At 44.4% G+C, this 13,941-nt stretch overlaps 1 protein-coding gene and 1 pseudogene across 12 annotated transcripts in view; one reads left to right on the top strand and one right to left on the bottom strand.

Annotated features, from left to right (window-relative positions):
- Window positions 1–666: 666 nt before the first annotated feature.
- The window catches only part of SEC31B (SEC31 homolog B, COPII coat complex component), a 37,380-nt gene continuing 24,105 nt past the window's right edge, over window positions 667–13,941 (top strand). For 10 of the 12 annotated variants that reach the window (XM_043987316.1, XM_043987321.1, XM_043987326.1 and 7 more), the window contains exons 1-5: window positions 667–827; window positions 2,032–2,118; window positions 2,556–2,679; window positions 12,989–13,184; window positions 13,392–13,487. In XM_043987316.1, coding sequence (XP_043843251.1) covers window positions 2,040–2,118; window positions 2,556–2,679; window positions 12,989–13,184; window positions 13,392–13,487 — 495 coding nt within the window. In that variant the 5' untranslated portion in view covers window positions 667–827; window positions 2,032–2,039. Of the gene's footprint in view, window positions 828–2,031; window positions 2,119–2,555; window positions 2,680–11,377; window positions 11,419–12,988; window positions 13,185–13,391; window positions 13,488–13,941 lie in introns of those variants that run through there. The other 2 variants (XM_043987317.1, XM_043987327.1) reach the window with 2 other exon arrangements.
- Window positions 8,651–9,139, bottom strand: LOC122742807 (annotated as a pseudogene).

The raw sequence follows: 13,941 nt of genomic DNA on the forward strand, positions 1-13,941 counted from the left end.
TCTTTCCATAAAATGGTACTTTCTAATGAGAATTATTCCGACATCGGAAAGGAGGTGCCTACTGGACATTTTCACTTGGATGTCACCTCAAACAAAATACATCAAAAAATGTAACACCCACGAACTAACTCAGAATCCCAACTTCGGCTTTGTTCCTCCCCGGGTCCCTGAACCCGAGCCAATCAGTCCCAGATCTCAGGTGATTCCGCCTTCCTGCTGTCTCCCAATGGGTCTAGTCTCCCCATCTCGGTCCCCCTGGACGCCCCCGTCCAGGAGCCTCCACCGTCTGCCGGGTCAGAAGAAGGGGTCCATGCCAATCCCGGGGACTTGGCTTAGCCTAGCCCTAACCATAATCACCAGCCGCTCTCTTCCCTCCGTCCCCCCTCTCCTCTCCCGGGTTTCATCTGCCTCGGTTCCCTGTACGTGGGATCAGGGGTGCTCCCCGGTCAGAAAGCAAGTCTCAGCCCATGGACGAGTGCATCTCTTAGGAACTCCGAGGCGGCCCAAGAAACCCAACTCTGTATAAACCGAGGTGGCGTCCGGGGATCCTTGTCTACTCTTCCACAACAGAAATCACGGGAGAGGGAGAGGAGGCTCACGTCCGGGTACAAAAGGGTTAAAGGCGCTCTCGCCTGGGTTCTCTACGCATGCGCGACGGACCGGGCCCGCACTTCGCTCTGGGAATATTTTTGGCTCCCAGCGGCCTCCATCGCTCGGCACTGCTGACCCCCGAAGGAAACAAGAGGTGGTCGAGCAGATAGTCCGCACTTGACCTCTGACCCATTTCCGCCATTACCTGACCTATGACCCGGTACAGTCGGGCACAGGTGGGTTTGGGGGCTGAGGGTCCCTGAGCCATTCCTCCGGCCCTCCCTTCCCTTCCCGGTCCTGCCCTCCCCCAGTCCTGTCCAGCTCCAACCCTGGGCACCCCCCGCTGCCACCTTGAGCTTCCCAGCCTCCAGCGGCTTTCCCTCCCCTCCCCCCCGCCCCGGCCTGTCCAGCCTCGGCCTTGAGCACACACACCCCAGTCACCCAGAGTGACCCCCTCACCCCCGCCCTAAGAGCCTCGCCCCCACCCCATCGCCGTTCTGTCCAGCCCCAGGCCTGAGCACCTGCTTCTGCCACCCTGACTGTCCCCAGGAGCCTCTATCCCCACTCCTGCCCAGCTCTGACCCAGAGCATCCTCCTCTGTCACTCTTATTTACCCCCCCCACCTCATCCTCCAATCCTGCCCAGCCCCAGCCCTGAACATCTGAGAAATCCCCCAATACACACCCAGCAGCCTTCCTTCCCCCTTCGCTGAGCACCTGCCTCTGCCACCCTGACCCCCCAGAGCCTCCCTACCCTGTCTAGCTCCAGCCCTAAGCACCCGCTCTGTCATCCTCAAACTCCCCCCACATCCTGTCCATGACCTGAGCCTCTCATCATCACTCTCAGCTTCCCCTTCTTTACTCTTCAGCCCTGGACCTGAGCACCCCCATTACCCAAGGAGCTCCCCCTCCAGTCCTGTCCAGCCCCATCTATGGGCACTGACAGCCTTTTCTAACGTGAGATTCCTCTGCCCAAAAAGACTCTTCTCTTGTCCTGTCTAGCTCCTCCCCTGAGCACTCTTTCCCCATCTTGTTGCCCTGCAGGTCACCCTCATCCTGTCAAATCCCCAGTCTGTTCAGAACCTACCTAGCACTTCTGTCCTGAGAGCCTTGTTCCAGTAGCCTGGATTTTGCTCGGGATAGTCCCTGGGCCTTGCTAAGCCTTGCCCACGGTCCTCTGAGAGGGAGTGGGAGTTCCACTGGGCCCACTGAGACAGACTTGGGCCTGTGGCACTCCGGGTAACTCAGTGATGCAGACTAAGCCACACTTACAGGTTTAGGAACTGTTACTGCATCATCTTGTTTTTGCTGCACTACAATCCCCACTGAGCACAGCGTAAGAAGAGAAAAGTCCTCAAGTGCCTTTTGGGTCTGTTCCCCAGTCCCTCCTGTGTGGGTGTTAAGGAATCTTGAACACATTCTTGTTATTTATCCTGTACAGGACATAGCATGAAGCTGAAGGAGCTTGAGAGGCCTGCTGTCCAGGTGTGGAGTCCAGCCAGCCAGCACCCCATCTATCTGGCAACAGGTGATTCCCCCAGGAACAGGCAGCTGGGTGGTGGTTGTTTTTTAAGGATTCCTCAGCATCTTAAACTTTTAGACTCTTTATTGATGAATTGCACTGAGAAGTAACTCTTTTCAATAACATGTGTCCCTTTTCCTTCCCCTTCCAGTTATTTCAGAGTGTGTTGTGCTGTACAGTCCTAACTTCCTTGGAATTTGCCTTCAGCTCACTCTTTGTGGGTTTTTTGTTTTGTTTTGTTTTGTTTTGGTAAGGCAATTGGGGTTAAGTGAGTTGCCCAAGGTCACACAGCTGGAAGTGTTAAGTTTCTGAGGCTGGATTTGAACTCAGATCCTCCTGACTCCAGGGCAGGTGCTCTATCCACTGTGCCACCTAGCGGTCCCACCCTCAGCTCACTCTTAACCCTTCCTTCCTTTCTTCTTCTCCCTCTGCTTGGTGCCTAGGAACATCTGCTCAGCAGCTAGATGCATCCTTCAGCACAAGTGCTACCTTGGAAATCTTTGAGGTTGACTTCGGGGACCCTTCCCTAGACCTGAAGCACAAAGGAGTCCTTTCTGCTTCCAGCAGGTATACTGGCTAGGAGGTTGCTATGTTGAGAGAGAGAGAGAGAGAGAGAGAGAGAGAGAGATTGATATTGTGTGTGTGTGTGTGTGTGTGTGTGTGTGTGTGTGTGTGTGTGTGTGTAAGAAAGAAGGCACTCAGCTGGGATGCTGAGAAGGACTTGTTTTGAAAAACCTTCCTGAGAGGAGCAGTAGCATTAGCAGTTTGCTTAGAGTAGAGATAGACCAAGAAAGTAAGTCTGTGTCCATGTGTGTTCCTGGTCTCCACTGGGGCCTGGAATCATCAAACCTCTTAGCTCTAAGCCTTACAGAAATAATAGCTCTACACAATACTTTCCTTTGACATTTTTTGTCCTGCCAACTCATCCCCTAGTAGATAACAATGTGATCTCCTTTTGTTTCTATTGGATTCTGATTGGGACATCCACAGGTTTCCTCATTCTTAACTGGAAATCGAGGTGTCTGTGTTTTGTTTTGTTGTATTATGATGTATTAGGCCCAGTGAATGTAGTTTCCTGTCAAAATGTTTTTTTAGAGCTTTTTAAAGTGCTCATGGTATGTGAAGGTAGATTGCAACAATCACTTGCATTTATATGGTGTTTTAAGGTTTAGAAGACACTTTCAATTAGCAATTTTCATGCCTCAGATAAACCCCATTGGCCTTGCTACTGCTTCTGCACAAAGCTTACAAAGCATTTTCTCCCAGGTCTTATGAAGTGGCTATCACAAGCCCCATTATCCATTCCATGGTTGAGGAAACCTAGGGGAAGAGGGGAGACAGCCATGGAAAGTGCAATGGGTTTGTCGTCTGAAGAGCTGGGTTCAAATTCCAGTTCTACTGCTTACAACTTGTGCAATTATTCCCCCTTACTGAGCTTCAGTTTCCTCATGTCAAATGAAAGGATTAAACTAGATCTCCAAGATCCCTTCCAGCTCTGAATTCTGTGATCCAGTGACTTTTCTTTCCAGTTAGCATTGAGCTCTTAAGGAGGCCAAGATGGGATTCAGAATCCGCACTTCTGATTCCAAATCCATTGTTCTGTCCACCACACCCAATAAACCAGAGCAACACAGTCAAGCACTTATTTAGACTGCATTGACATGGTAGACTAGTGGTGATTATTCCCTCCTCAGGCCCTTCAGTGCTTTTTTGTCCTCATCTCTCACAGAGTACCTAATGGTGCTGCTTCACATCATCTGTGTACCATTGTGCCCCTTTGTTTGCATTTCAGAGACTTGCTCAAAGACCTGAAGAGCTTTTTATTTTGTAGCCAACAAAATAAAGAGGGATTCTTTACAAAATGTGAATGAAGGAAGTTACTGCCCCTGGGATACTCTTTTATTTTGAGGGGACCATTCTTTACTACAAGGCTTCTTAAACTTTACCACTTGAGACCCCTTTTCTCCCATTAAGTTTTTACGCGACCCCAGGTACGTAGGTATATAAACTAGATGTATATAACCTTTTACTGTTGCCAAATTTTTCACAACCCCCACACTGAGTTACAACACCCCTTATGGGGTCTCAAGCTACAGTTTGAGAAGTTTTGCTTTAGTACAGGCAGTAATACTTCCTCTCACTTTTTCTTCTAAATTATATTCTGGGTTCCTTCGTCCCAAGGCACCCTTGACATAGCCCTCTCAGAGACCCTTTCTGAAGAAACAACCTAAGTGAGCAAAATTTAACCTTCATCCCAAACACACACACACACACACACACACACACACACACACACACACACACGCCCTCAACTTTGCTTACCTTTTCCTCATTTGGGGGGTCGGGGCAATGAGGGTTAAATGACTTACCCAGGGTCACACTTGACAAGTGTCAGGTGTCTGAGGCTGGATTTGAACTCAGGTTCTCCTGAATCTAGGGCCAGTGCTTTATCCACTGCACTACCTAGTTGCCCCCAACCCTTTCCTCATTCTTATTGCTGGCTCCCAGTGATTTTTCTAGACATTTCCCCTCATAAAGAGTGTGTGTTCCAGCCAAATTAGCTTTACTTAGTGTTCCCCAAACCCAGTGATCTGTCATATTCTTTATTTGTGCCTCTTTTTTTTTCCCCTCCTGTGGGCAATAAGGGTTAAGTGACTTGTCCAGGGTCACACAACTGGTAAGTGTCAAGTGTCTATAGCTGGATTTGAACTCAGGTCCTCCTGAATCCAGGACTGGTGCTTTTTCCACTGTGCCACCTAGCTGCCCCCTTATCTGTGCCTTCTAACAGGCTTTTTGTTCATGCCTGGAATGCACTCCTTTACTTCTACTTATTAGGATCCTTAACTTAGTTCAAGTATTAGCTAAGGTTCCACCTCCTATAGCAAGGCTTTCCTGATTATCTTTCTTTTCCCCTCCTCCTATCCCTTCCCACCCCTTCCTCAAATTATCTACCCTTGTTTTTACTTATCTGCAAATGTTTATACCTGGGGTATCCTTCTAGGAGGATATAAGCTCCTTAAGGACAAAATGAGAGGACAGCTAGGTAGGGCAGTGGATAGAACACCAGCCCTGGAGTCAGGAGGACCTGAGTTCAAATCCAGCCTCAGACACTTAATTGGTTGCATGACTCTGGACTAGTCACTTTACCCCAATTGCCTCAAAAAACAAAAAAAAGGACAAGCTATTTTTAAAAATATGTATTCTTAGGGCCTAGCACAGTACTTGACACATAGTAGAGGCTTAATAAATGTTGGAATTGCATTAAAATAATAGATCTCAAGCTCAGATTTACCTGAGAGGTCATGTAGTCAGTGAGACAGTCAGCAAAGATATTAAGCACTCACCACATGCTAGGCAGTACTCAAGATACAGAGAAAGGCTTTTACATTCCAATGGCAGAAACACAAAACATACAAAAGCTAGGTGCATTGAAGATACGTACAGAGGAGACAGCGGTGGGGACCAGAAAGGCCTCAGGTCAGATCTGAGCCAAGTCTTGAACAAATGTAGAGAAACCAAGAAATGGAGATGAAGGCAGAGAATGTCACGGGCATGGGGAACAGCCAGGCATGGAGATAAAGGGTTGTGTTTGATGAGCTGCAAGTAATCCAGTGTCCCTGGGCCACAGGGTGTATGGGATGAAAATGTTAGGAGACTGGGGGGAAGCTAGGTGGTGTAGTGGATAAAGCACCGGCCCTGGATTCAGGAGGACCTAAGTTCAAATATGGTCTCAGACACTTGACACTTACTAGCTGTGTGACCCTGGGCAAGTCACTTAATCCACATCCCCCCCCCCCCCCCCCCCCCCGCAAAAAAAAGTGTTAGGAGATTGGAAAAGTAGGAGCAGGTTATGAAGTTTAAAATGCCAATGTCTTTGGTCCTAGAGATATTAGGGAGCCCCTGGAGTTCACTGAGTACAAGGTGCAAGGAGGAGTGAAATTGTCATGCTTTAGAAAAATTACCTTTGCGGCCAACTGAATGAGGCTCACCTGGAATGGAGAATGATTGGAGGCAGGGAAACCAGTCAAAAGACTGAAGTCTGGCATGAGATGCTGAGGGCTTCACCTGGGGTTGTAGCTGAGTAAGTGGAGAAAGGGAGCTGAAAATGAGAAACATAGTAAAGATAAAAATAACAAGATTTGGCAGTGGATTGGATATGTTGCCTAAGTTTGAATTAAGAGTTTAGGATGACACATTGAATGTGAGCCTGAATGGGAAAACTGGTGTCCTTGAGAGTAATAGGTCAGTTCAGAAGGGATATTTGGAGGTAAAGATAATGAGTTCTATTTTGGGCATACTGAGTTTGAGATGCCAGTATGATGTCACAAGAGTGAATGAGATTGTCCAGGGAAAAGTGTTGGTCCAGAGAAGGCCAAGGACAGAGCCTTAGGGGACATTCATTCTGAATTCCAGGTTAAGAAGAGACGTCCAATTAAAGATGTCCAAAAAACAGTTAATGATATGTGACTAGCTCAAGAGAGAGAGCAGAAGTGGATATAAAAATCTCTCATCTCTGTTTAGAGGTGATGATTGAATTCATGGGAGCTGATCAGATCACCAAGGGAAATAGTATAGAGCAAAAAGAGAAGAAGGAAGACCTAGGAGAGAGCTTTGGTTAGAGGGTATGCCATGGATGAAGAGCCAGCAAAGAAGACTGAGAACGAGGGGTTAGGCTGATAGGAAGAGGAAAACCAGAGGAGGGAGGGAGACACACACACACACACACACACACACACACACACACACACTCAGAAGTGTCACAAAAACTTATCCATCTAATTTCCCATGTATAGAAAATTTTTGTAAGAATGCATCAAAGTCAGGGGCAGCTAGGTGGCACAGTGGGTAAAGCACCAGCCCTGGATTCAGGAGGACCTGAGTTCAAATCCAGCCTCAGACACTTGACACTTACTAGCTGTGTGACTCTGGACAAGTCACTTAACCCTCACTGCCCTTCCAAAAAAAAAAAATGCATCAAGGTCTTTCTCAATGAGGATATCATAGGAAACCAGCCAATCTGTTTCCAAGTGATATCTTTACCATCACACAATTAATTGATTGAAAGATGTAGAGAATACAAGATCCCACCGTGCATATTGACTATTGATTATTTTGAAAGTATTTGATTTGTCAAGTAAAATGATATCTTAAAGGTTGTCTTCAAAGTGTCTCCCATCCATCCATTAACATTACTCAAGGTTTCTAGAGAGAACAATAGAGAGATTGTTCTATAACTCTGAGATCACAAATATTAAGGGAGACATAAAACTAGGAGACTTGCCACAGATGTTTGCCACCATCATGGGGAAGGAAAGGAAAGGGAACAAGCATTTGTTTTTGTGGCACCTCCTATGTGCCAGGCATTGGGCTAAATGCTTTACAAAGATTATCTCATTTGATCCTCACAACAACCCTGGGAGGTAAGTGCTTGTTGTTGTTATCCCCATTTTATAGTTCAGGAAACTGAGGCAAACAGGTTAAGTGATTTATGTAGGGTCACAGCTAGGAAGTGGCTGAGGTGATTCTGCACAGCCTTGAGTTGAAAAGGGATTCAGTGAGGTTCTACGGATGTTGCTTTATTGACTATCCAAGCTGAAAATATTGGAAACAACATTAATAAGGCAGATTAAAGTTAAACATGTATTGTCTGCACATTTTTTTTTCTCAGAGAGCTGGTTGTTAAATATTTGCCAGCACACTGAATCAAAATGTGCCCCTCAGGGATCCTCATATATGTGGTTTAGAGGCCTCATTTCTATTTGAGTTTGATACTGCTGTTGTAGAGCTTCCTGGAAGAGATCTGTAACCACTCAAGCATCTGCCCTAGGAAAAACCAAGTGGATGAAGAGTGTCTACTGCCCAGATTATGACATGCAGTTAGGTTTATAGCCTATAGAGCTTGTCCATGTGGAACACACAGTGCAAATGGATGATGAATTGGACTCAGAATTAAACAGGAAGAGGAGGAGAATAGTCTCCATTGCCTGGCACATAATAGGTACTTAATAAGTTTTTGTTGGTGGATTGATTGATTGTCTTCAGGAAATTGCAGAGCTCCTTTAATGACTTCATATTTCTCCCAGATACAAAGGTCCATCTTTTTTTTTTTTTGCAGGGCAATGGGGGTTAAGTGATTTGCCCAGGGTCACACAGCTAGTAAGCGTCAAGTGTCTGAGGCCAGATTTGAACTCAGGTCTTCCTGAATCCAGGGCCAGTGCTTTAGCCACTGTGCCACCTAGCTGCCCCGGTCCTCTTTGTTCTGGGCTTCCCTGTAGCTCTCTTCTTCATGGAAACTTGTAAATATAAATGGCACGATGGGTCAGACATGGATCCAACCTTTTCTGTTTTATGCTATTTGTGGAAGAACTCTATTGTATTCTGTGTCATAGAACTCAGGAGGAATGAGACATATTCCAGATGACATCACTGTTTTGTTTTTTCATTTTGTTTAGTTTTGTTTTTGCAAGGTAGTGAGGGTTAAGTGACTTGCCCAGGATCACACAGGACATCACTGTTTTTTTAATGATTTAGTACAGACTTTTTTTTTTTTTTTACAAGAAAACTGTTTACTATGACAAAGACATCATACAATTTTTATGATCTTGGTCTTTCCTTCTTGCCTTTGTACAAGGCCAGAAGAGAAACATTTGCAACTTTCACAACCTTGAAGTGGACTCCAGGAATATCATCAAAAGCGTGACCTTTTTGACCAAATCCAGCAACCAAAACTTCATCATTTTCCTCAATAAAGTTCAAGCAACCATCATTGGGAACAAAGGCAGTGATTTTTTTTGCCATTCTTAATCAGCTGGACTCTCACACACTTCCTGATGGCAGAATTGGGCTGCTTGGCTTCAACACCAACTTTCTCCAAGACAATCACTTTTGTGTGAGATGTTCTTCCAAGTGGGTTGGCCTTCAAGGCTGTGCCCAAATGAGCTTTCTTGTATTGTTTGTCATGCCACTTTTGGCCTCTTCTGTGGCTGTGGAGCTTTCTAGCTGTACAAAGACCATGGCACTTACCCATGCTGCTGCCATCCGGGCTGAAGCAAAAGAGCTAGTACAGACTTTTAAAAATTAATATTTTTCCCAGTTACATGTAAAGACAATTTTTAACATTCATTTTTTAAAATTTTGAGTTTAGGACATATTTTGCTCCACGAACTTCCCTAAACACTATTATGCCTTCTCTTGGGATAGTTGGATGCCTTTGGATCATGAATCTCATTAATGTGAGGACTCCCTCCAGTAGTATAGGTAGCAGCCCATCTCTGCCTCATTTGTACAACCTTTCACAATGTTTCCCCTTTAATCCTTCATAGGGGTTCCACTAAGTACATTAGGGGACTTCCTCAGGATCTCTTGTTTGGAGCATGAAGGTTGATCTTCCCAGCTGCTCGTGTATTCCCCCTCAAGATTATCTTGTATCCATTTTGTATTCATGTTGTGTGTACTTATATACACTTTATTTCCCCTAAATGGATTATAGCCTTCTTGAAATCAGGAATTGTTTCACTGTTGTTTTTTCTATCTCCAGTGTCTTAACAGAGAGCCTTGCATACAATAGACACTTGATAAGTACTTATTCATTAACTGATAAAGTACTGTACAATTTCTCACAGGTGACTTAGAACTCTTCTCTTCTTATTCAGTTTTGGGCTCCACTCAATATCTATCCACACTGTCTGTCGAAAATATATGTACTGGGAGCTGCTAGGTGGTGTATTGGATAAAGCACGGGCCCTGGATTCAGGAGGACCTAAATTCAAATCTGACCTCAGACCCTTGACACTAGCTGTACGACCCTGGGCAAGTCACTTAATCCTCATTGCCCCACAAAAAGAAAAGAAAAGAAAAGAAAATATATGTACTGATGGTCCTGCTCTATTTGTCCATTCTGCTGCATATCATAGTCTGGACAATGCCCATTCTTGGCTTTTCCTGTGTGCACGAACTCTTTTGAGTAATTATTTATCTCATTTAGGATGCCCTGTACTGTTCTTGGCTTTGATGTAGTTAGTGTAATATCATCTGCAATTAAGAACATCTGGAGGACTTTACCATCTGTAGGGAATTTTTCTTCTAATTTAGATTGTACCATGACAGTGGCAAATGCCTTTGGTGAGCTTTAGTCTCTTGATTTTCCTTAACTGATATTAATAATCCCAGGATCTTTGAACAGAGCTCTCTCTATCTTTGAAGGGGTTGAATGTGGTTTTCACCAGTGTAGGAGGAGACAGCTTGCCATAGGAGAAGCTTTAATGTGATAATCTGTTCTACTAACCAAATGCTTTCATATAGTCAGCAAACAGTAAGGACAGTGTTCTTCACCATCTGACTATTGTATCACCAAAAAGATGGGGTCTTTTTTAGAATTTCATTTGTAAAAGCCTGCCTGTTCTCTCTTCTCTCCTTTAGCAAGGATGTCCTTGCTATGTGTGTAGGTCATTTTCATAAAGATTTTGTAGAGATAGGAAAGTAGGCATCTGGACCAGTAGTAATTGATATCTTCTCAGTCTTCTTTTTTCATAATAATAAAGACAAAAATTCCCCCCGTGTCTAGTGTCCTTCCCTCTTTCATATATTTTGATTCAATTCATCAGTGCTCTCAAAATTATTTTACCTCCTACATGAAAACTCCCATACATACTTGCTCTTGCCCTCTTTTTAAAAATGTTTTTCTACTTCATCTTGCAACACAGCAGGGATTGTGGTGTTAAGAATCTAAATATGGTAGCTCCACTGTCCTGATAGATAAAAGATTTTGTAGAAATCTTTAAAGATATTTTCCATTTATCGTCTCTTTTTTGTCTCCTGGTGTCAGCCTTAAATACCCTGGAGATGCTAGTGCTTGGTTGGTCTCTTGCCAAGCTTTCTGTGAGTGTGTTTTTCCCTCTCCTCTTTTTCACTGTCTTCTGAGGTGATACTGCTTATACTTTCCACCATCCTTGTCTGTAAGAGTTTACCAATATGCTTATATTCTAAACCAGTGTTCCCTTGACTGCCATATCTTTCTTTTGGCAAGGATATCAGATGTTTGTGGGCTGAGGTGATTTCTAGGCTTTTATCACTTAAACTTGGGAAACGGTGAGTCTGTGTCACTGTCTGATCTTTTATTCATTTTTAACTTCTAGACACCAACAACTTGTTTAAATAGGTCAGGTTGGATGGAGTTGCCTCAACTTCATGCCATATCTACTTATTTTTATTCTTTCCTCTAATTTAGCATTGATTTTGACTTTTATTCTTTTTTTCTTTTTTTCAGGACAGTGGGGGTTAAGTGACTTGCCCAGGGTCACACAGCTAGTAAGTGTCAAGTGTCTGAGGCCGAATTTGAACCCAGGTCCTCCTGACTCCAGGGCTGGTGCTTTATCTACTGCACCACCTAGCTGCCCCCTTTGACTTTTATTCTAATGAGATTTTACCTCAATGCCAATTATGCTACCTCTTCAAATAATGTTTTAAAATTTTACTTTCTGCTAGGAAAAATATTACCTCCTATTATTTGTGATTGTGAGTTTTGCTTTTAACTTTAGTACTTTTCCTAGGGTATGGTAGTAACAAGTACCTTGAGATATGTTTTCTAATGCCTCCACCTACTGCTTCACTTGAGGTCTGGAGAACAGCCATGAATTTTCTATTGATTGCACTTTTTGAATAAATAAATTCAAATTTGACTTCATTAAATTAGCCAGACAGCTAATGTTATACAGCAAAATAAGCAATCTTGTAGATATAACATTTTAAAGAAATAAACACCCATTTGCTAATATAATAGCTAACATTTATATAGCATTTACAAAAGACTATATATGCTGTTTCACTTTTCCTCACAAGTGCTCTGGGAAGTAGGTGTTATCACTAATCTCATTTTGCAGATAAAGAAACTAAAGATGACACAGGTTCAGAGACTGTGCCAGGGTCATACAACTAGTAATTATATGAGGTGGAATTTGAACTCCTGTCTTGCTTACTTTTGGTCCAGTGCTCTATCTGCTGCACTGTCTCGTTGCCTTGTATAATGCTTTGTACAGCACTTAAGGTTGACAGAGAGCTTTATGTATTTAAAGTAGTTACATTGTGAGGTGCTCTGATAGGTTTCCACTCATGAAGAAACTAGCTTCTGTTCAATCAACATTAGTTAAGCACCACGTGCTAAGCATAGTGCCAGACTCTGGCATGTAAAGAAGGAATGAAAACTAGTTCCTGCCTTCAAGGTGGAAATTGATGATCTCACAAAAGGCTGGAGCTGCTTGATCAGTATGGGTAGAAGAATCAGAAGAAAGCATGTCATGAAAACAAAGGGGGGAGGGGAAGTCACTAAGGAGGGGGACTGAGAAAAGACCACTGGGGATTTTGGCAGGGAGAGGGGCTTTTATTTTTGTTTAATTTTTAAATTAAATTTTATTTTCAAATAAAGACCTGTGTATGTGTTTATTGTGTATGTGTATATATGTATGTATATATAGATACATATACACATATATACACATACACATACAATTATACATATATATATATATAAATATAATTACACACACACACACACACACACACACACCACCACACACAACCACAGTGTCCCAGGCAATCTGCCAAGCACTGGAGAAAAGGTGAAATCTTCTCTCGGGTCAGAGGCTATGACCTTCTACTTCCTCCAGTGGTAAGGAGGTGAGCTGAGCATCTCTTTGGTACCTGAGGAAGGGCTGACCATATTGGCAGGACTGGGCCAGTATAGAACCACTTCCTATGACTGGGGTGTCAGAGAATTAAGATGTCTATGAATGGTGAGAGATTGATGCTTTGTTCTGGCTGCTACTGACTGGACCCTGTAGCCCTGAATTTGTGCCAGCATGACCAAGTCCTCTCTTTGTAGGTTTCACAAGCTTATCTGGGGCAGCTTTAGCAGTGGATCTCCTGAAAGCCCAGGGGTCATTGCAGGTGGTGGGGACAATGGCGTGCTCACTCTGTACAGTGTCTCCCAAATCCTGACTTCTGGGAAGGAACCTCTCATTGCTCAGAAGGAGAAGCACACAGGCTCTGTCAGAGCCCTTGACTTCAATCCTTTCCAGGTATGCCTGCAGCCATGAGCTGTTGAAACCCCATTAGGTTCACCTTTCAACTCATCCTGTTATATCTGACTTGAGAAGGTCATTTTCTACCAGGTGTTCCCAGGTTGGCCTTGGCCACCCTTCAGTATAAGCACCTTCTGTGTTGGGGGCCTGGATTTGTCTTCCCTGGGAAGGGGGACACCACTGTGTTTCTGTTTTTTCATATAGAGCAACCTCCTGGCCTCGGGAGCAAATGATTCCGAAATCTACATTTGGGATTTGAATAATTTCAGTGTGCCAATGACTCCTGGATCCAAATCCCAGGTGAGGCTGCAGTATGTCCAGCTTTTGGAATTGTCCTTGGGGGAAGCTGGGAGCCAGGTTGCTCCTGATTATGCCACTGGAGGGCACTGAGATGCCATAAATTAAGAAAGCTAATGGTCAGTAAGATGATGGAGGCGGGGGTTGGGGGTGAATCTGCCTGCCAGATGGAGAGCCCGAGAGGGAAGCAGGGAGCCATCTTTCTTGGGGGCCTTCCTCAACTATCTAGGGAGAGTAGGTAGAGAGCCAGGGAAAGAGTCTGTGGGAGGGAAAGGGATGGGGTGAGAAAGTCAATCAAAGGTTAAAGGGTTAATCTGTCCATCCCAGGACTTTTTCAAGGGTCCTATGGGATAGAAGGGAGGCACCTAACCCTACATCAGGCAAGGAGGGAGCGTGGATATTCCTGGTATGAGCTTATGTCTTACCTAGGAAGAAAGGAGTTAAGCTTTTCCATGCA

The sequence above is a fragment of the Dromiciops gliroides genome, chromosome 2 (genome assembly GCF_019393635.1).
Source record: "Dromiciops gliroides isolate mDroGli1 chromosome 2, mDroGli1.pri, whole genome shotgun sequence".
Lineage (NCBI taxonomy): Eukaryota > Metazoa > Chordata > Mammalia > Microbiotheria > Microbiotheriidae > Dromiciops > Dromiciops gliroides.